The following is a 20,726-nucleotide window of genomic DNA, read 5'->3' as shown; positions in this document are numbered from 1 at the left end:
ATAAATGGCAGTAGGGGTTTCTGATGTGTTAGATTCAGAATTTTTCACACTCTGTTTCGCCATACTCATGATCTTGATAGAAATAATGAAGATCTCAGTAAACTTTTGGCAGCTATAATATCTCAGTGAAGGTGCAGTAGTAGTGATGATCTCACACGAAGAAGAGGATTGGTGTCTTGGTCTTGGAGTCGCTCAAAAAATCAAGGGTCATGGTCTTGGTGTTCGTCAATTGGAATCTCTATAAGAAGAATTTTGTGCGGGTTTTCCTCTCCAAGAGGGAGAGGTTTTGGCCTTAGAAAGAAAGCCAACTTTTTGTGTCCTTGTCTCTTGATTATGGTAGCTATTTGATGAATTAATGAAGACACACTAACATTAAAGAAATGCTAATAAGCTAAATGTTAAATACCTCACAAATAGTTATCAAGCTAAGAAGAATCTCATTAACCCCATGCCCTAGATTCTTCAACACGACCAACACCATGACAGTAAAAAATGGAACCGTAAACCACAAGAAGATCATTCCTCAAGTCTTAGTTGAAAACTTGTAATGAAATGAGGGAGAAGAAGGAATGGGAATGAGTAGGAGTAGAGGAAAAATCCACAGGCAAACCATGCAAGGATATACAAAAGCCTAACAGAATGTGCTTTGGGTTTACCTCTTTAGCTTTCTAACTATTTGTTGTAGTAGATGACAACCTTCATTCTGTCTTCCAAACTCTCACAGTGGCATTGAGTTCACTAGGGAGCCTCAGGGCACTCTCTCGATTTAGGGGCACATCTTGGATGCTCTCATTTGGAGTTCAGTTTGGGGTGGGAGAGGCCCTTCGAAGGATGCTTTGGATAACACAGATCCATTGTTCAACATTTAGAGGCATCTAAAACAAATAGTTTAAAACAAATTTAGGCTTAGCATAACAAAATCAACTAGTACTTCTACAATTTTGGAATACACATGCAAAGTCATAACCACAAGCCTCAAATGAAAAAATGTGATGAAAAAGAAGGGACGTGCTCAATATTTTCGAAAGGTCATTAACTTAGGGCACTACCAATTTACCGTTAAGATGCTTCTACGTTCTATCTACAAAGGTTGTCACATACCAAGCCAAGCATCTCTTCATGTAACACCAATACAAGAGCTAACCCACCGTAGAACAATCTCCAAATGATGATGAGCAAGTATACCGAGAGGGTTATCCATCAAGCATGACCATGTACACATGAAGGCAACCAAAATGTAAACCATCATCATCCAATAAGTAAAAAATAGTCTCCTTTGCAAATACACCCCCAACCCATCAAAATCCATATGTGCCATGCTACAAACATATTGATTGTGATAAAAATCACATGTGGAGCCTCATGCCATATGATGTGTGACAAACCTAATAGGAATAGATAGGTTTCAATTGGGTAATACACCACATGTTAGTTTTTAGGGTTATTCCAAAAGTGTTTTCTCCTTGCTAGGATAGTGCTATGTCTCCTAGCTCTTTAGAAATTGTGAACACATGGATGGCTTAGTTTGGATGGATGCTTGACATTAGTGAGAGTGCTAGCATGGTGCTCTTACCTAAGAGGTTATTATCCTAATTGGCATGGTGACTAACCCCTTGGGTGCAAAAAATGTGGTAGTCACTTGCCTAATTAGGAGAGCTAACTACCTAGGAGAAGGAGCACTAAACGCTTGGAGGGCACTTGGCCCCAAGAACTTGGGACCATGTAATATACACCTTGGAGGATGGATACTTGACTTGGGGACACTTGGGTTGAGGAGCATATTTCATGGAGAATGGAACCATGTGATATACAACTTGGAGGTTGGACATTTGTGTTGAGGATGCTTGGATTGAGGTGTTGGAATTTCTAACTCTAACTCGTTAGAAATTCTTCCTGTACTATTTGGTTTATCTCATTTGCTTGTTTAATTACTTAACAAGTTATTTACCATGTAAATACTGAAAATAAACACAAGTACAGTATCAACATCTACAATTCATCAATTGAAAGAAAACAAGCACACAAGTGACTCTGCTATTTTTGGACCAATGTCCCCCGAAAAACCCAATGCGGGAAAACCGGTGCAGCTATTCAGAGGGTTTTATTATTATGCAGTTTTCAGAATATAACCAGGGTGCCAGAAATGGCTCACCCAACAGAGAATGCCCTCGGCAGTAGTACCTCTCCTTGGAGACAAATATTCCGGTTGATCAATCACCAGATGAATGATCCCACAGCAGCAATTTCAACTTCCATTGCTCTGCATTACTCTGATAGGGACTGCGTCACCTTTCCCGACTCACTAGCACCCAGTTTGCCCCACGAAAATCTTCCCAGCACTGCCTCTTGGCCTTGCGTCAGCTCTGCTAGCCTCTGCGCAGCTACTAAAGCCTCTGCGTCATCTCTCAGACGCTTTGCGTCACCCACGTTGGCCTTTCCTGGCTTTGCGCAGCTCCCAACTGCCTCTATGTAGTACCCAACTGCCTTTGCGTCAACATCTCTGGGCTCTACGCTGTCTCTCTGGTACCAACTCTGCCTCTCTGCTATGTATTCATTGCCCCTCGCTGCTAATCACTGATTCAATTTCACTTAGCAAACCCCTCTCTAGAAAATCAAATGACCGATCACTCTGGTGTGTTCTCCGACTGATCCTCAAGCCTCCTCTTATACTTTTCTCGTTGGTCCGTCAACGACTGAGATTAAATCTCTAATTAACGACTAAGATTAGATTTGGCTTGATCCATGACTTTTGGAACCTTCTAACCCAGTTTTATATTATACCCATTAATATTTTATTTTTCCTAAGTTTAGACTTAGGAACTCCATTAAAAATATTAATTATTTTAATATCTGCCAAACCGGGTACAATTTGTCCAAACCATTTCTGGGTCTTGGAGATCTCTCGTGCTTTAGCCTCTCCACCAATTTTCATGGCTAGAGCACATCTGATGCTACCCCAAATCAACACTCCCTCTTAGCGAAGACTGTGCTCTAGTAATACTCCATACTGAGTACCACCCTGATTATTCAGCACCAGTCTCTGTGTTGATGCTAGGCCTCCCTGCCCAACATCCTCTACACTGCTGCATCCTGTACTGTTGCCCATGGCCCTGCCACTGCCATTGTTGCATCCCTACGATAACTCCCTCTGCATTCGTGCTGTCGCTGGTCAATCCTCCCATAGCTGCATCCTCTCTCATCATTATGCATCGTGCTGCCCATAGCACTGCCAGTACTAACTGCTGCACTGCAATTCAGTTACTAAGAAGTAAGTAACTGATCAACCCAACTTCTGACATCCCTGTCAGGCTAGAAACACCGTCGATGTTGAAGCTCCCTCTATCGCTAACAAGTGCTACCTCTACTGACCTATGCACTGCTGCAATAACTCCTTGCATCTCACACCATTGCACACCTCTCTGTGCCATCTTGCACTGGTGCAACACTCCCGCGCCTCTCGCACTGTTGTAGCCTGCTAGTCTCGCACTGTCCTGGGACTCCTGCACTGTAGCACTCTCTGTCGCTGCATCTACATCCGTCTCTACCGACATCCGTTAGTCCTGCTACTCCTCTTTGGGGTTCCCACAACAAGGTATAATCCAAGAGGTTGGGTACCTCAAGGATCTTGCCCCTCATCGTCTGTAGTCCGTCTGACTACAGCTCGATGTCTCCCCACTTCTTCTCAAGTGGCACATGAGCACTCATGGCACAATCCTCATCTTTCTCGACTTCTTTCTATGGCCTAGCTGACACTTCCTTGGTCTCAGAAGCCTCTCCCTTACTCTTCTTCATGGGACACTGGTTCACAAAATGACCTAGTTCCCCACAATGGAAGCACTTGACCTTGGAGAGGTCCTTCTTTCTCTTCTCCTGCTTTCCTGGAGATGCTAGAGACGCATCCTCTTCTTCCTCCTTGATTCTGACCCCTTTGCTGCTATCCCCCACCTTGGTCACTCGTATGATCTCTTCCTGATGAAGAGCCGCCCATAGTTCGCCCATAGTTCCTTCCAATCCGGAAGGCTCGTCCTGCCCATTATGCTCAGGACAAATACCTCCCAATCCTCTGAGACTGCGTTCAATGCGGTCCTCACCATCAATTCCTGATCCGGTGTGGCCCCAATGGAAGTTAGGTGGTCACAAATATCCTTCAATCGACCGAGGAAGACATCTATCTGCTCTCCCTTCTGCATCTGGTATGACCGCAACTGATTTTTAAGTAACATCTTCCTCTCCACGGAAGTATGCTGGTACAATTTCTTCAGGGCATCCCACATCTCATTTGCCGTGTCCTTCTCGGCAATATGCGGCACCAGATGATCCTTGATCCCATCAAGGATGATGCACTTCGCCCTAGCCATTGTCTCCTCGTACTTCTCATTTCCAGCTGGGTCAATTGGGATCGCTATTGTTTTCAAGTCGAAGTCCTTGATGCAATGTCTGTCTAGAATGGATGAGATCTTGGCCTTCCAAACCACGAAGTTGGATGCTCCGTCCAACCTATCCTGATCTCTCAGACCATTCACGGCCATTATGCTACTCTTTTGTCGACTCCTCCGAGTCTCTTAACTTCCCTCCTGGAAGTCCTCTATTCGACTCCTGCAGGGTCTCTCAACTTCCCGTCTGCAAGTTTTTGGTTCAACTCCCTCCGAGTCCTGATTTCCCTTCTGGAAATTCCTCGTCCTTGGTCTTCCCTTGTTAGGTATTGTTCTGACCACTATTGATAATATCAGTGATATATCGGCGATATTCGAAAATATTGCGATATTTTCGACAAAACGATATATCGCCGAGAAAATATCACGATATTTTCAAAATATCAGCAAATATCGACAAATATCGACAAAATATCGCGATATTTTGAAAATATCGGCTATGTTTAAAAATTTGAAAAAATTATTTTTTTATGCTTGCCGATATTTGCGGATATTTTGCTGATATTTTTGCCGATATTGCCGATAAGATGTTTTCTGGACCCTCGCCGATATTTTGTCGATACTGATATTTTCAACACTGGTTCTGACCACAGTAACCCAGTAGCTTCGCTCTGCAAATTACCTGTAGCCTCCTATACCCGAACAACTGAAGGATTGAGCCACTTGGCTTTGCGAAATACCGACACCTGCAGATCAACTCCCCTAGTCAATTGCGTCAACCCTCCTAGCCTCTGCATGAGCCTGATTTTGCCTCCCTTAGCCTCTGCGTTTCCTTTCTTTGGCCTAGAATGATGACACAGTCTCTTTGCGTTGCCTTTCTTTGGCCCAGAATGATGACGCAGTCTCTCTACGCCACTCCTTCCTCTATCACCTTCTGCATGGATCAGCTCTGTCACTTGGGACAACTGAATTTGCTGCTACTGCTCTGTTAGCTGATGCCTTCAGTTATCCTGTGATCTGCAACCACGCTTTGATACCATGTTGGAATTTCTAACTCTAACGTTAGAAATTCTTCCTGTACTATCTGGTCTATCTCACCTACTTGTTTAATTACTTAACAAGTTATTTATCATGTAAATACTGAAAATAAACATAAGTACAATATCAACATCTACAGATCATCAACTGAAAGAAAACAAGCACACAAGTGACACTGTTATTTTTGGACCAATGTCCCCGGAAAAACCCAATGCGGGAAAACTGTGCAACTATTCAGAGGATTTTATTATTATGTAGTTTTTAGAATACAACCGGGGTGCCAGAAATGGCTCGCCCAACAGAAAATGCCCTCGGTAGTAGTACCTCTCCTCGAAGATAGATATTCTGGCTGACCAATCACCAGATGAACGATTCCACTGCTTTGCGTCACTCTGATAGGGACTGCGTCACCCTTCCCGACTCACCAACACCCAGTCTGCCCCACGAAAATCTTCCTAGCGCTGCCTCCTGGCCCTGCATCAGCTCTGCTAGCCTTTGCGCGGCTACTGAAACCTCTGCATCAGCCCTCAGACCCTTTGTGTCACCCACGCTGGCCTTTCCTCGCTCTGCGCAACACCCATCTGCCTCTGTGTAGCACCTAACTGCCTTTGCGTCAACCTCTCCGGGCTTTGCGCTGTTTCTCTAGTACCAACACTGCCTCTCTGCGATGTATTCACTGCTTCTTGCTGCTGATCACTAATTCAACTTTGCTTAGCAACCCCACTGTAGCGAAATGAATGACTGATCACTCTGGTGTGTTCTCCAACTGACCCTCAAGCATCTTCTTATACTTTTCTCGTTCGTCCATCAACAATCAAGATTAAATCTTTTACCTACGGCTAAGATTAGATTTGGCTTGATCCATGACTTTTGGAACCTTCTAACCTAGTTATATTTTAATACCCATTAATATTTTATTTTTCCTAAGTTTAGACTTAGGAACTCCATTAAAAATATTAATTATTTTAATATCTCCCAAACCGGGAACAATTTGTCCAAACCATTTCTAGGTCTTGGAGATCTCATGTGCTTTAGCGTTTCCACCAATTTTCATGGCTAGAGCACATCTGATGCTACACCAAATCAACATGAGGATCATACTTCGTGGAGCCTAGTTCTAAACCTAGACATATGTTGAGGAAAAGCATTGGAACATGATAATCACATTGACACATGTAAGAGGAGCATTAGGCAAATGAGAGCACAATGGCACATAGTTAGAGGACACTTGGATTCCATCATGAAAGATGAGTGTTGGATTGATATCTTGTTGGGGAATGCATTGTCTTGTTGGAGGGGCATTGGACCATAGGAGAATCATGCTTGTGGGGCCATTTCGTTTTAGGGGTTGGATAAACACTAGTATGGCACTTGTACATCCTTGTATTGTAGAGTGCTGCATGTGGGGTTTCCTTTTTGGTTACTTGTATAGACATAAGTCCTTGTTTTATGTTAGTATCCCCCACCCACTTATGTTTGTATCGACATAAGTCCTTGGTTTATGGTTATTGCAATAGTCACAAGCGGTTATAAGATTAATTTTCCTTATTCTTTCATTTCTTTTACATGGCTCTGCCCCTCCTTAAGGTCAAGTTACCCCTTTCCTATCCGATAACTTGTAAAGGCATGGCTTCAGTGCATTATTTTTTAGAATCTATGAGAAGTAATCTATATCTGGGGCAAATTTAAGTTCCCCTGCCTATGGTTCTGCCTCTCCAATGTTATTTGTGGATTTGTGATTTTCGATTATTTATAAATCGTATTATTGTAGACATATAGCATGTCTGATTCAAATGTTGCATTGTCAGGGAGGCCGTTGTGGTATTTATGGCATTAACTCTTCCGAATGGATTATCAGCATGGAGGTATGAATCTACAATGACAAAGCAATACTGTGGAGTAAAGTGGAAATTTTACTGCTATCTGAATAATAATTTTTTCACAGGTCCTATAATTCAAGCATTGATTAGAGCTTGCTTGCACTTTTTTCCATTTGAGACACCCTCTTGTCACCAGTTAAATCTCTATCCCATAAAAATTGCAAACCAAGTTAATAAAGCTAATTTGGCCATGCACATTATATGTTACAAGTCAAGTTTCTTTATTTTGGTCTATTTTAAAGAGAAATTTCAGTTTTTTAATTAGTAGATTTGGCTGAAAGGATAAACAATTTGTTACAGTATCTGATGTAGCAAAACTCCCTTACATTCCAGATTTTGCATGATCTGATGTTTCTGGGGCTATTTTACAGGCTTGCAACAGCCATGGGATTTATTGTGTTCCGCTCTATGACACTCTTGGTAAGAATTTTTAGTTTCTACATAGAACAATGCTATAGTTCAGTATGAAAGATTACATTTGTTTTTGTGCCTACCTATGTTTTTATTTCTGCAAGTTGTAACTACAAATTGTGAATAAATGTGTAGAAGGTTGGTGGTATGAAAATGCATTCTGGCAAAACATATGTGATTAGTTCCTTCGCTTGAGAAGGTTGCTTGTGCACATCTTCAGAGGTTTATGTCAGTGGTTACATAGAAGTGTTCAATATTGAAATGTTGTTTAAATATCTTTTTTCCTCATGTGACTGGATTCCACAAATCACACTGTGGTTAGCATGCCTTACCCCATCTTTGAAAGACAGCAAGTTGCAACCAACAACATTCAAATTGGAATCTTTGGCTAAGAGGCCATGAGTGGGGAGTATCTATTCTGGCAGAGATGCCCACAACTTGCACTTGGTCCCAGACACTATTATGTGCACTGACACATCCACAAGCATGAGCACAAGCATAAGCATCTCATTGAAGAGACTTGAACCATGGTGGAGCCAATATCAGTGCCCTACTTTTATCAACCCAGAAAGTTACTGTTGACAACTCTAAATGTCTTTTAGGCTCTTTGTTATCTATGGTCTCTACCAGTGACACATGAATCTTCGATCACTCGCGATTAATCACGAGTCAAACTCTGCTCTTCCCTCAAACGATCTGATTCAACTCTGGGCGAGTCAAACTTGCGTTGACTGAGTTTGACTTGTGGTCAACCCGAGTTTGACTTGCGACTCACCGATTAATTTCGATTTAGGTGACTGAGGTGATTTTCAACCGTCAACTCGGCAAGCACGGGTTTTAACTTTTAGGGATCCCGCATTTTTCGCTGTGTGGTTTAGTTACGTTAAAAATTAAACGTTGGTCTGTAACTTACTTCTCACTTCTCAGGCCCGCAACTCATACATCAAGAAGGTAATAGAGTCGTAGTGTAATAGAGGCATAGTGTGCAGTGTGCTCCAGTGTAGCTTCAACGTGTGCTATGTCAAAGATTTCAGTGGCAAACCATTATTGTATCATTTCAGCAGCAATCAAGAGATTTCAGTTACTGCGTTTTACTGATTCGTATGCAGTATTTTATAAACTTTCAGAAGCAGATGCTTCTGGTTCATGTAGTCACTGGTAAGGACTTAGGACTTAGTACTTTGGATCATGTTTGGACTCATAACATATATGAGATACTTATTCATTCATGATATTTGGGACATCTATTGATATTATGCATTGTTTGGAGTCTGGACATGGCTTTGTTGAATATGAATGAACAATGTTTTTTTTAATTCAATATGTATATATCTTTATTTATTGAATTCACCGATTTTTTCCCGATTTTTCCCCGATCCGATTAAAACTCTTCGCTCTTTTGCCTCGCCGATTTATTGCCGATTCCGAGTCTGGTAACATTGGTCTCTACTCAAATGGAATTTGGACATTCTATATGAAACATTTTGATAGGCAATCAAAAGTAACTTACAAGATTTCAGCCTACTAAAATCCTAGCCGCCCTTTCATCTTTATACATTTTGCAAGTGTAAAAAGAGATTTCAAGTTTTCAAGCTTGTTGCCTCAAAGTCTAGCAGTTCTTGTGGAGGGGTGCTCTACAAGGCAAGCACTAGGCCAAGTGACAACTATGAGGTGTGACCCACTATCACCACAGCCACTACCCGTGGAAGAGATGCTAAGTTCAAAGTTCACGGTCACGCTAAAGGATAGAGGATGACTCTTCTTAAGTACAAGGCTCAATCAAGGAAAGAAAGGCAACTCACATCCTCTAATAAGGCCAAGTAAATGCACAATTGACCTAGGGCTTGAGGTATAACAAGCCTAAAGGGATATCCTAGGATCAATACACCAAGAAAATGTTTCCAACAATAAATATTAGCAAACAAATGGTATAAGAAACCTTCAAAAATTCGTCAAGTTGAAGCTCTACACAAACTAGGGTTTTCCTAGGGCAAGAGAATTAGGGCTTGAAATGGAAAAATTAGCCAGTAAGGAAGATTGATTCTGAGGCAACCAAAATGTCTCTTAATGTCGAATCCCTCCACCAACCAAAATTCCTCTTCTAGGCTAATTCGCACTATGCCCTAGGTTGGCTGCTTATCCTTAAGAGGGCCAAAATCAGAAAATAGGGAGCAAATTTGAGTTTGGGGATGAAATTGTATGTTATCACCAATTTGACAAGGCTAGTGCCTAGTCCTTGGGATGATGGAGTCTATGGGTGTGATAGATTGGCTAAATTTTGCAAAGGAGTAATATTTTGATGCCCTTGCACAAAATTCTAACTATTATCTTTGTGACGGATCAAGGTCACTTGGGAGAGCTATTATAAAGATTCACCAAGGGAGAATCCAAGCGAGAATCCAACCCCTTCTTTGAAGAACCTCGAGTGTCTCCCTAGTAGGGAGGAATGAGACTTTTTCAGGCTTCTTCCGAGCAGTTCGACCAATGCTTCAATTCAACAATGCGCATTTACCTGGGCATAGAGGGAAACACGTGGGGGCATAAATTCATTGAAGGTGAGGGGTTGGTTGATCCGGGATTTTGCAGGAGAAACGTCTATCTCGAGGAAAACATTTTCAAAGGATTTTGCAAGGCTAATTGTTGGGTATTTTAGAGGGCCAAGTTGCATCAAATTAGGCTTGTGGAGGGGTCACTAGTAGAGCTTGTGCAGGGGCTAAGATACGAGGAGATTTGGGGAGGTAAGGGCTTGAAAAACAAGGGAATTTCAAACGAGGAATTTTGCAGGGGGATTGAGGGGGTTTGTGGGGAATTTTGGGGAGCACCCTATTGTCGCTCAGATTGTACAAGCATGGTGCGACAATGACTTCGTCGGGGGCTGTCACTCTAATCCATGACCTCTCCGTTCTAGCTGTCTCCCAACAACAGGCTATGGGGGGTAGTCCCTATGGAATGTGAAGATGAAGGACAAGTTGGCACCCAACAAGTCCGAGAGACATGATTGAATGGCTTAGCCACTTGGTTGATTTTAGCAAGCTACGAAACTAGATTGAATTATTAATGAGGCTAGTGCCTTATGGAGTCCCACTTGCTTTATATCAATTAAGGACCAAATGAATGGATCAACTGCTACTTAAATGCTTAACTATCCTATATGCTATGCAAATTCTATGACTTCGTTAAAATTGACAACTAGGGCCAATTCCACTTTGGACAACTCATTTGATGGAGATGATGATTGCATTGAATTTCTCTTTTCGAGAGGACGGAAATCAACCTAAATATCATCAAATTTGGACAAGGGAAAGTATATTTTGAATTATTAGCCCAAATGTGCATATTTGATCAGGTCATCCCTAAAGTAAATTGGACATCCTTGGAAGGCTATAAATACAAGTGACCTCTACCTCATTTGGACATCATCGTGAGACATTATTCTATTCTCTTTCTTGTTTTTGGCTTGCACAGGTCTGAGGTAGATCCGCTGAGGAATGGGTTCGCATAAAGGTGAAATTGTAGGGTTTCAAAGCTCGCATCTTTGTTTTAGGGTTTTTGGGCCTAAGTTGCAGGCATGTCACAGAGAGATATCGGCTGCAGTCGCTCGCTGGCCGGCTCATTCGTGCGACTGAAGTCTTTTAGTTGTGTTACTGCTCAAACTAGAAGGGGCATAAAAGGGATTCCTAAAGGGAGAACTGCTAGATCAAAGGGCAATGATGGAGGCGTAGCCCACTGTCACCTCAGCTAGGACTCCCTACTCTTTACAGACTTTCACCGATGGGAGGAGACCTAATATATAGAAAGTCACTTGTGAATGATGAATCAACCAATGGATGTGAAGTGACCTTAATGATCCTTTTCCTAGAAGGGGGTTAAGAATAGAGCTTACTCACTTGTTACACAAGGTACAAAGATTTCTAGGATAAGGACGTGAGGATGTGATGGTTAGGTTAGAGGAATATGCCTTGTAAAGGAGTTTCCCAATGCTAAAATCCTTATTGGTGTTGACTTCCCGAATGGTTCTTGAAGATTTGACTTTTAAAAGGTGTGGGACCACACGGGACCAAGTGGACCTAGCCTAGGTTAAGGAGAGAGAATCTAGCAACCAATGATGATCTCAACCTAGACAAGGAAGGGGAAAGGATCAAAACAACAATTTCCACTTAAAGGTGTCAAATTGATCCTACGAGGCACTAGCCTAGCGAACACTAGGGCAAAGTTTGATCTCGGAGCTAGGGCGTGGGTTATCTCATAACTCCACTGTCGGAATGGCTTCAAATTTGGAGGAGGCCTTGAGGATACACCAACGCAGTAGAGGCTAGGAGATCGAACTTTTTCATGGGCTATTTTGTCGGGCAAATGATGCCTTAGGTGACCCAACTTGGCTAGCCCTAGAAGAGAGAGGGAAAGGTGACGGAAAGGTATTCTTTGAATGATCACCTATTGGAGGACTAGTGCCTTAATCCCTTCGGGAGAATGGAGTCAAGGAGAATAATGAGAAAGGAACTTGTATTTCATTCAAGGAGGCCATAAGGACTACTTTGCGTAGCCTTTAGGGCAAGAGGAAGAGACCTCAAAGCTTTTATACTTTGCTTGGAAAAAGAGATGGCTTATCAAGATAAATTCACCAGTGGAATTATCCCTAGGAGATTTCATTCACATACATGGCCCAAACATTGAGAGATGCTATATAGAAACAATAATTCCACAAATTTGAAATTATGCAATGCAACAATTAGCCCTATTATAGCAAAAATCCCATTCAATGCACATGACAAAAGTAAAACAAGAATAGAATTAAAAGTGTGTACTTACATGTAATAGAGCATATCTAACCATCAATACTTTGACAATAAAGAAGCTCCAAGATAAAATACTCCAATCCAAACATCAAAATTCATCCATGCTCCAATTCTTCATCCAAGAAAAAGTACGAAATTCTCTAAAGAGAACAGTGATCCAATCCAAAGTGATGATGAGAAAATGAACTCATCTCACTTGTATTTATGCACTAATTAGGAGTTCAAATTAGTCTCTTTGGCCTACATAAGCCCAAAAAATAAATTAATGTTCTAATAACCTAACTTTTCGTGACAAGCCCACCACACTAGCTCATAGATGAAATAATAAACATCTTAAGTGGTCAAATGATATACAATACATGTCGTAGGGCCCTCCAAGAGGCCTGATGAGGTCCATAGGTGCGATAATGAAGAATAGGACCCTCAAAAGTGATGGACAAGGGGGTGGCCCCCCATTCTCCAATAAACTTGTGGTGCTCCGAGTAGGTGTGGGGGCACAATAATAACCTCATGGGTCTACAAATGAGTTGAAGATGCATGTAGATCATCTGTAAGGGCTTAGATGATGGTGTAGGTGATGCCACATCATCCTACAAGTCCTGGGTCAGTTGCTAAGTGCATGGTACATTTGTGGGGTTGGCTAGGCAAAGGTAAACCAAGTGCATCTTCCTCGTTCAATAGATAGACCTCGAGCCAATTTCTGAACATCTCTGGGGATCCATGGAGTGTTGTCTATTGCCGTGGAGGCCCATGGCTCTCAAGGCACACCCTACATGTACCAATGTAGCCCTTTGGAGGGGTAGGACCTCGTATAGTGAGACCAAACCCAAAATGGAGACCACCTGCAATCCTGCATAAGATCCAGTACAACAATTCATCAAAGAAATCGAGTAATAGAGCTTACAAACCATGGACCACAAGTGGGGACTTCATAATGGCTTTCCCTTCCATAATGGGCTTTGGCATGTCGTAATGTCTCCAAAATCCAAATGGGGTTAACCAAGTATCCCATTAGGTGGTTTCTACTCTTAAAGGGTATAATATGTCCAAGGTACATCCTTTAAAAGGTGGTGGTATGTGATAAAGATGTGAATGGAGTAGGGAATAAGAAGGCGCAACCTTGGGCCACAGACTAGGTTACAAAGGTAGCTAGTAGAAGGGATGCCCACACTTGGGTATATAATGTATAGGAGGGAGAAATCGTGCTACATGAGGTGCCCCGACCTTGATTTTTCCATCATTCTTTATATGCCTTTTGCCTTTTTATGATTTTTCTTTAATTAACTACTCGGGGTTCAAGGGATGAGAGCATGATGTGTGAGATATAACAGTGGATACCCCCTTTTAAAGTAGTGTGGTTCATTGCCCACCAGGGGTTGGGACAATCATGGGTTTCTGTATGATGAAGGAGACTCATAGAACTTGGAGGAACCAGGGTGACGACCATGATGCTGGGGTAGAGATCATGTATTGGATTTTTCCCATGTGCTAAATGTGTTTGCCCCGGCCATCCTTTGCATTTTGTGGTACATTTTTCCGTCGAATGTGGCTAATTATGATTTTACTTTTCTTTTTAGCTGCATCAACCTCCGAGGCATCATTCCAGGCGTGACCCAAGGTGTGGGCAAGGGGAAGGTGAAAGCTATCCCTATGTAGACCCAGTGGAGGAATGTGGACTGAGGTGGGAGAAATGATGAAGGGGATTATAATGAGAGGAAAGGGGGCAATATATGTGGATGAGGGAGCGGGACCACGCAACCAAAATCAGGGTTTCCCATGAAATACTATGCCTAAAGCCAAATGGCCAGTGAGAGAGATCCCACAGGACTAGAATCCAAGGTTAATATACAAAAGAGGTCTAGGGGACATGAGCACAGACCTAGCCCATTCTTCTCACCAAATCCCCCCATTAATCCATGCCCAGAAGTGTCAATGATAAGAAAAACTAAAACACTCAATTACCAAATGACAAGGCATACCTTTAGGTTCGAGAGGCCTACTTTCAAACATACAATCATGACAGATGGGTGAGGGACCACATGACTGCCTCAGGTGGTGAAGAAAATGGCACACCGAGCTAGTTGGTGGCTACAAGGGGTTGTTGGCTGCCTGCTGAGGACCATCTTGGAATTTATTTTTTCTCCTAGGGATATCACCCACAAAATGGTGGGTAACAAGTCGCACACAGAACACGTCCTCCATGCGACTGGAAACTAGTGTTTGGTTTTTTAGTTGTTCGAAGTTTTCGCTCGTTGACCGTAGTGTTCGACAGTTGACCACAGACAATGACAGTTCATTACAGGCTTTTGAATCAGGGTTTTTGAGTATGAGCATGGTTGGGTTCATCTCATGGATATTGTTTAGTTGATTTTTGCTAGATAGTTGTATGGATGAAGATATGGATCATTGTACTCTCTTTTGCTGAATCATTCAATGACAATTTAATAAGAAGAAGAATTTGAAAGGGTTTTCCTCGTAGTGGGTTTTTCCCTGGTCTCCGACTAATCCTATTGTCCCTATGTGTGAATTCTTTTCTTCTATTGTTCCTTTATGTTCCGTTGCATTGATGATGATGATATTGTTCTTTTTACATAGTTGCATATGTTGCTGAATAATGATGTGAATTTGAATAATGTTATGATGTTATGGGGTGAATTTAATGTGTAAATGAAGAAATGCAATTATCAAAGCGAGGACAATATAGCCCTAAGAAAACTTAACAGACTTAGGTGAGATTCAAGATCTTGGTTTATTTAATTAAATGCCTAACTAAGTGTATCCCTTGATCTTTATCTATATTGAGCCTAGTCTCTAAAGTAAGTGGCAGAGAGAAGTCAGTGTGAAGCAAGCAAAGGCTTGGTTAATGATCCCTCTCCTTGATATTTAACGTACCCGATGCCTCTAGTGCTGCAGAGACCATGGCTCTGATGACTGTAGGGTCATCGTTTAAAATATTAGAGAGCCTAAGCAAAGATGAAAGGGTGTTCCTATCTCTCTATCAACCAAGCTTACACTTGGAGGTAAATTATTAATGCAAGGCTAGTCCTAGGATGTCAATGCAAGATGAGTTGAGTGCTTCTTAATGCGAGATTGTTTAATGTTGCTTTAAGTACTTAATTATGATTTATCTTTAGCTATGACAATAAGTACTTAACAATGGTAAATAAGGGACAATCTCAACCACAAGAATTATGTGCCAATTTTAAAAATGCCAACAAGATACAAGAGATAACGAAGATGTATTCAACAAGACGAATGCTTTTCACAATGATTTACTAATATAGAATTGTAATTCACAATAGATATGATAATTAGAGCACTTATCCACTTAGAACAATTAGTCGATGAGGCAATACAAGATGCCATTGATAATTACTTAAAAGAGACAATCAATGTTCTTATACAATTAGAATCTTGCCAATTATTCAAGAGATATTCAATTAGATTAGCAAGTCCTCAAGTTAGGAACACTTAGATCTGTAATGCCAATGTGTAAGAGAGAAAGAGACACCAATATCCAATAGATTCCTAGATTTATTCACCTAAGGCACCATTCAACAGGATTATTGGATTATGAGACTAATGTGCTTTAGAGAATGAGCTTATTTGTGTAAATATCAAAACCATGAAACTTAAACAACTCAAAAGAAACAACAATGTATTAGATGCTAGCAATCTTGTTCACGATAGCACATTTAACAATGTAAACAAACCCTTTCCACAATGAGCAATAGAGCATAACCAAATGAAAAGCTTTATGTTGCTTATATTTCAATCACATCCAATGAGCAACAAGTAAATTTTATGACAACAGTGAGTTAGAGCACTTTTAGTATGCAAAGAAGAGATGTATGTGCATGCAAAATGCAAATGAACTATCCCACCATCAAACCGCCTTTTCAATCACTAAATTCTTGATGTGTTAGGCCTTCTTATGATGCTAATGTCACTGTTAGATATCTGACTTTATTATACATTCACAACAGAGATGACAGTCATAAAAATGTATGAAATTTGCCCAAACAATGAATGCCCAAGTATGCAAGTGATTCATTAATATGTTAGGGAACTTGTTTGTAAATTTATGCCAATTTTATGAAGAATTTTGCAACTGTTAGGAAAATATCAAACTGCTGTAGAAAAACAGTGAGGATAGAAAGAGTTTAGGAGGCAAACCAATAGGCCCTATGCTTAGAATATGACTAGGAGGAGACCTTGTCCAAATTTTTTCCAATGGAGAGCCTTCCTGCAACAATACAAAATATGACCAATACCTCTGGAAAACACCCAATATTAGCTCATAAATCAAATGATCACCAACAGATGACTGAGAGAGGCAAATGAAGTAAGGTGAGGGCTGGAATGAGGGCTGGAAGGAAGGAAACAAGGCCTATTAGGCCTGCGGCTAGCGATGCATAGGCCTAATGAGGCTTACAACAAGGATAAGGAGGCCCTAAAGGCCTACTGCAAGCCCTAAGAGGGTTGCGGCCTAGGGAGAATAGCGCCTAAGGGACTGCGGCCAAGGGTAAAGCCACAAAGGGTAGCGGCAAGGGGATAAGGAGGGGTCGAGAGGCTTGCGGCCTAAGGAAAGGCAAGCTGAGGCAAGGAAAGACGTCGTTAAGCCCTGCAACTAGGCCTAAAAGGCCCATGATAAGCCCTAAAAGGGTTGTCGTACAGCTAGAAAGGTGGTCGAGGCCTCTTTGCCTCATGAGAGGGGTAGACCAAGGGGATTGTGGCCCTTTTAGGGTTGCAGCTAGGCTAGAGAGGAAAACGATGGGGTTAGGAAGGGTTGATGCTGGGCCTGAAAAGGCCCTAAAAAATATGCAAACCTTCACAAAAATATTATTTTGCTTCAGATCTTTAATAATCGCTCAAGTTACTAGAAAATCTTGAATGTTGGGCCTGCAAAATTTTTGGAGACTAGATCTTACCGTCAAGGGCCTAGATCTAGCTCAAAACCCCAACAAATCTTCTTGAAATAACTTGGATCTCATCTCCACAAATTAAAATAAAATATCCAAAACCCTAATATATACAAAATTTGAAAATTAACCCCAAACCCCAATAACTGCAAAATAAGGGTTAGAAATATATTCACAAAATTATTTTACAAATTGTCTACAAGATATATACAAATATACAATGCATGTGGAAATAAAATATTTTTGAGAAAATATTTTTTTAAATGATGAATAATGACAATAGATCAAATGTGTTTCGAAATTTATGGTATCGCCCATAGCCTTAGCGAAGTAAGAAAATCAAATAAAATACCCAGAGCCCAAACAAGATTGGCTCTTTTCCAAAGTTTGTGAACTTGGAGCCCAAGGGTTGGTGCACCTACAATTTCTATATATATTTCTTCAAGCAAACTTGTTAGACATATGGCGAATAAGATCACTTAAGATAGATGCAAAAGCTCCCAATAGAATGTTCTTATCACCATATAATGAATAAGCAAGCTTATAAAATTTTAAGCACAATATAGGAAAGTAGATAAGCAACAAATACCACAGATCATCGGGCAAAGAACACCATGAATTGAACCCCAAAGTCTTTTATTATGATATTTCAAACGTTCCTAGTAGATTAATGGAACAACACCAGATTTACAAAATTACATAGACCAGAGTCAGAGTTTTCATCATGACTTGAGAAGCAAAATGACTTCAAATTTATAGATAAATCCTCCAAGTGGAAAATAATGACTAATTGACTTGATCCCCGTCAAAGTAATCTCGACTGTTGATAAATACTTTATCATCTTTTAATCTCTGCCATCGAAAATATTTATTTTTGAAGGATTTTCAAATTTATCATAAAATCCATTTTTTATTAATCCAAAAATTATTTTTTAGGACTAATTTCCTAAAAAATTTAACTGTGATTTAATCACCAAGGTCCAAGGGCTTAATTTTTCTTAAAAAATTCATTTTTGCCTTGGTGGGGGACCTCAAAAAATTAATTTCTTTTTGACCCACGATTTTTTTTGGTTATTTTCCACTTGGAAAAATTAGTTTCTCTAAAATTAATTTTTTGACTCTAAATTAATTAATTTCTTTGCTTAAGATTTAATTTTATTTTTTCCAGAAAAATTAATTAATTTTGTTGATAAATACTTGATCATCTTTTAATCTCTGCCATCGAAAATATTTATTTTTGAAGAATTTTCAAATTTCTCATAAAATCCATATTTTATTAATCCAAAAATTATTTTTTAGGATTACTTTCCTAAAAAATTTGATTTTGACTTAACCACCAAGGTCCAAGGGCTTAATTTTTCTTAAAAAATCCATTTTTGCCTTGGTGGGTGACCTCCAGAAATTAACTTCTTTTTGACCCACGATTTTTTGGTCATTTTCCACTTGGATAAATTAATTTTTCTAAAATTAATTTTGACTCTAAATTAATTAATTTCTTTGCTTAAGATTTAATTTTATTTTTACTAGAAAAATTAATTAATTAACACCAGGGGATTAATTATTTTTCCACTGTCAAATATTTTAGCCATGGTGTCTGATTGCAAGAGACCATGCACTAAAATATTTTTTACATTAGATAATTACAAATTCAACTCTCAAAGGGGTAATACCGACTTGTTATAGACCCTCAAATAATTACCCAATTCTGCGACACAATATGATCTATTAGACCAAGTGATCTATGATAAAATAATTTGACCAAATAGTTTAAATTATTTCCAAATCACTTTTACAATAGACTCGACTAAAAACACTAGGATTCATCTAAGGTTTTGTCAATGGATTCCACTCTAGCTTTGGGGTTTAAGTTAGAGGGAAAATCTCTGTCGATGATTTGTGTTTAGAAACACATATAGTGCGGTAAAACCAAAAACCTCCTAGGATGAAATTCGTCGCCAACATCATAGGCTTACCCATTTTGTTACATAATTAAACGATCGTTACATTACAACTTGCAGAATTTGGGTTTTACAATGACACAATAACTAGTTCGCTAATGATTCTGAACTTTGAGATTTTATGTCCTACTGTTTCCTCAGACTTGTGACAAATTAAGTGCAACACACCCTACAACATTTTCTCTGTAGTGCATACAAGATGAGAGTCTGGGTCATTCACACTATCTTGTCGGTGTTCAGAATTGTTGGATTGGGGTGAAATCCTTTCTGGGTTTTGTTGGGCTTGTTGAGTTGACAAAAGACACCAACTAATTTTCTAGAATTTTCTGAGCACATCTAAGCGTTGATTTCCTATTTCCTTTCCAACAACAGAAGCAATAAATTTATGGGTCAGCGCAAAGAATTGGAGACTTTTCCAACACTTGGGAATCACAATTACAACTCGAAGTTTCTCTATTCCTTTTTATATGTATTCCATTATGCTTAGAAATAATAAAATGGCTCAGAGAATTGGTGTATTTCCTTGTGTGTTCTGATATATTGTGTGTATGTTGAAATTTTGGTCGTTGGTCGTGATACATGCTTTTGTTATTCACTTGATATTTCCATTATGAATATTACAGTCATTTTGTTCCCTCATGTTAAATAGGAGGTTAATATTTCATCCTAGTCTAGTGGGATTTCCCCTGATGGCCCAATGGGTATAGGAAGAGCACTACTTGGAAGACCCTAATTGATATAGCGTAGTCCTATCTCTCCCTATTCATACATACCGCTTTCCATCTTACATTACGAGGCCCATTTTCCATCTCTATTCTTGGGGTAACCTGGTCATTGGTTCTCTGGAATTTGGCACCATACATCCTCATACTTGGGTAGGGCCTTGGAACTTGGCCCTCGGAGGTTGATGTAGCTAAAAGAATAACAAAAAGCATATGATGTCCACAATTAAAAACAAAGGAAGATGAAAATGCAAAATATGGTTGGGACTTACACATTAGCATGTGGGCAAAATCCCAACATGAGCTCCGCATCACTCATTATGGCCATCACTTGGTTCTTGGGCACATGTTGCTCTTCATATTATGAGGAGGAACCCTTGCATGCCCTAAACCTTGGTGGGAAATGAGCTGCCTCACCCTTAAAGGGCCAATTATTTTTTACATCATACACAAGCTCTAACCCTTGAGCTATGAGCAGTGTTACAAAGAAAACTAATCAAGAAAAAGTAAAAAGCGCACAATAGGGGTGGAAAAACAAAGTCTGAGTTGGTCACTCATGTATCCATGATTGCTCCCTCCCCACATCTATACACTCTGGATGAGGAGCCCATCATAGTTGATTCCTT

At 40.3% G+C, this 20,726-nt stretch overlaps 1 protein-coding gene across 3 annotated transcripts in view; it reads left to right on the top strand.

Moving 5' to 3' along the window:
- The window catches only part of LOC149154613 (putative CoA ligase CCL6), a 305,760-nt gene that overhangs the window by 61,084 nt on the left and 223,950 nt on the right, over positions 1-20,726 (top strand). For all 3 annotated transcript variants that reach the window (XM_089440150.1, XM_089440151.1, XM_089440149.1), the window contains exons 4-5: positions 7,220-7,276; positions 7,663-7,711. In XM_089440150.1, coding sequence (XP_089296276.1) covers positions 7,220-7,276; positions 7,663-7,711 — 106 coding nt within the window. The remainder of the gene's footprint in view (positions 1-7,219; positions 7,277-7,662; positions 7,712-20,726) is intronic.

Source organism: Pinus tabuliformis, chromosome 9 (assembly GCF_031772625.1).
Source record: "Pinus tabuliformis cultivar Carrire ecotype Pingquan chromosome 9, CPIR1, whole genome shotgun sequence".
NCBI lineage: Eukaryota > Viridiplantae > Streptophyta > Pinopsida > Pinales > Pinaceae > Pinus > Pinus tabuliformis.
This window is presented reverse-complemented; position numbering and strand designations above follow the sequence as displayed.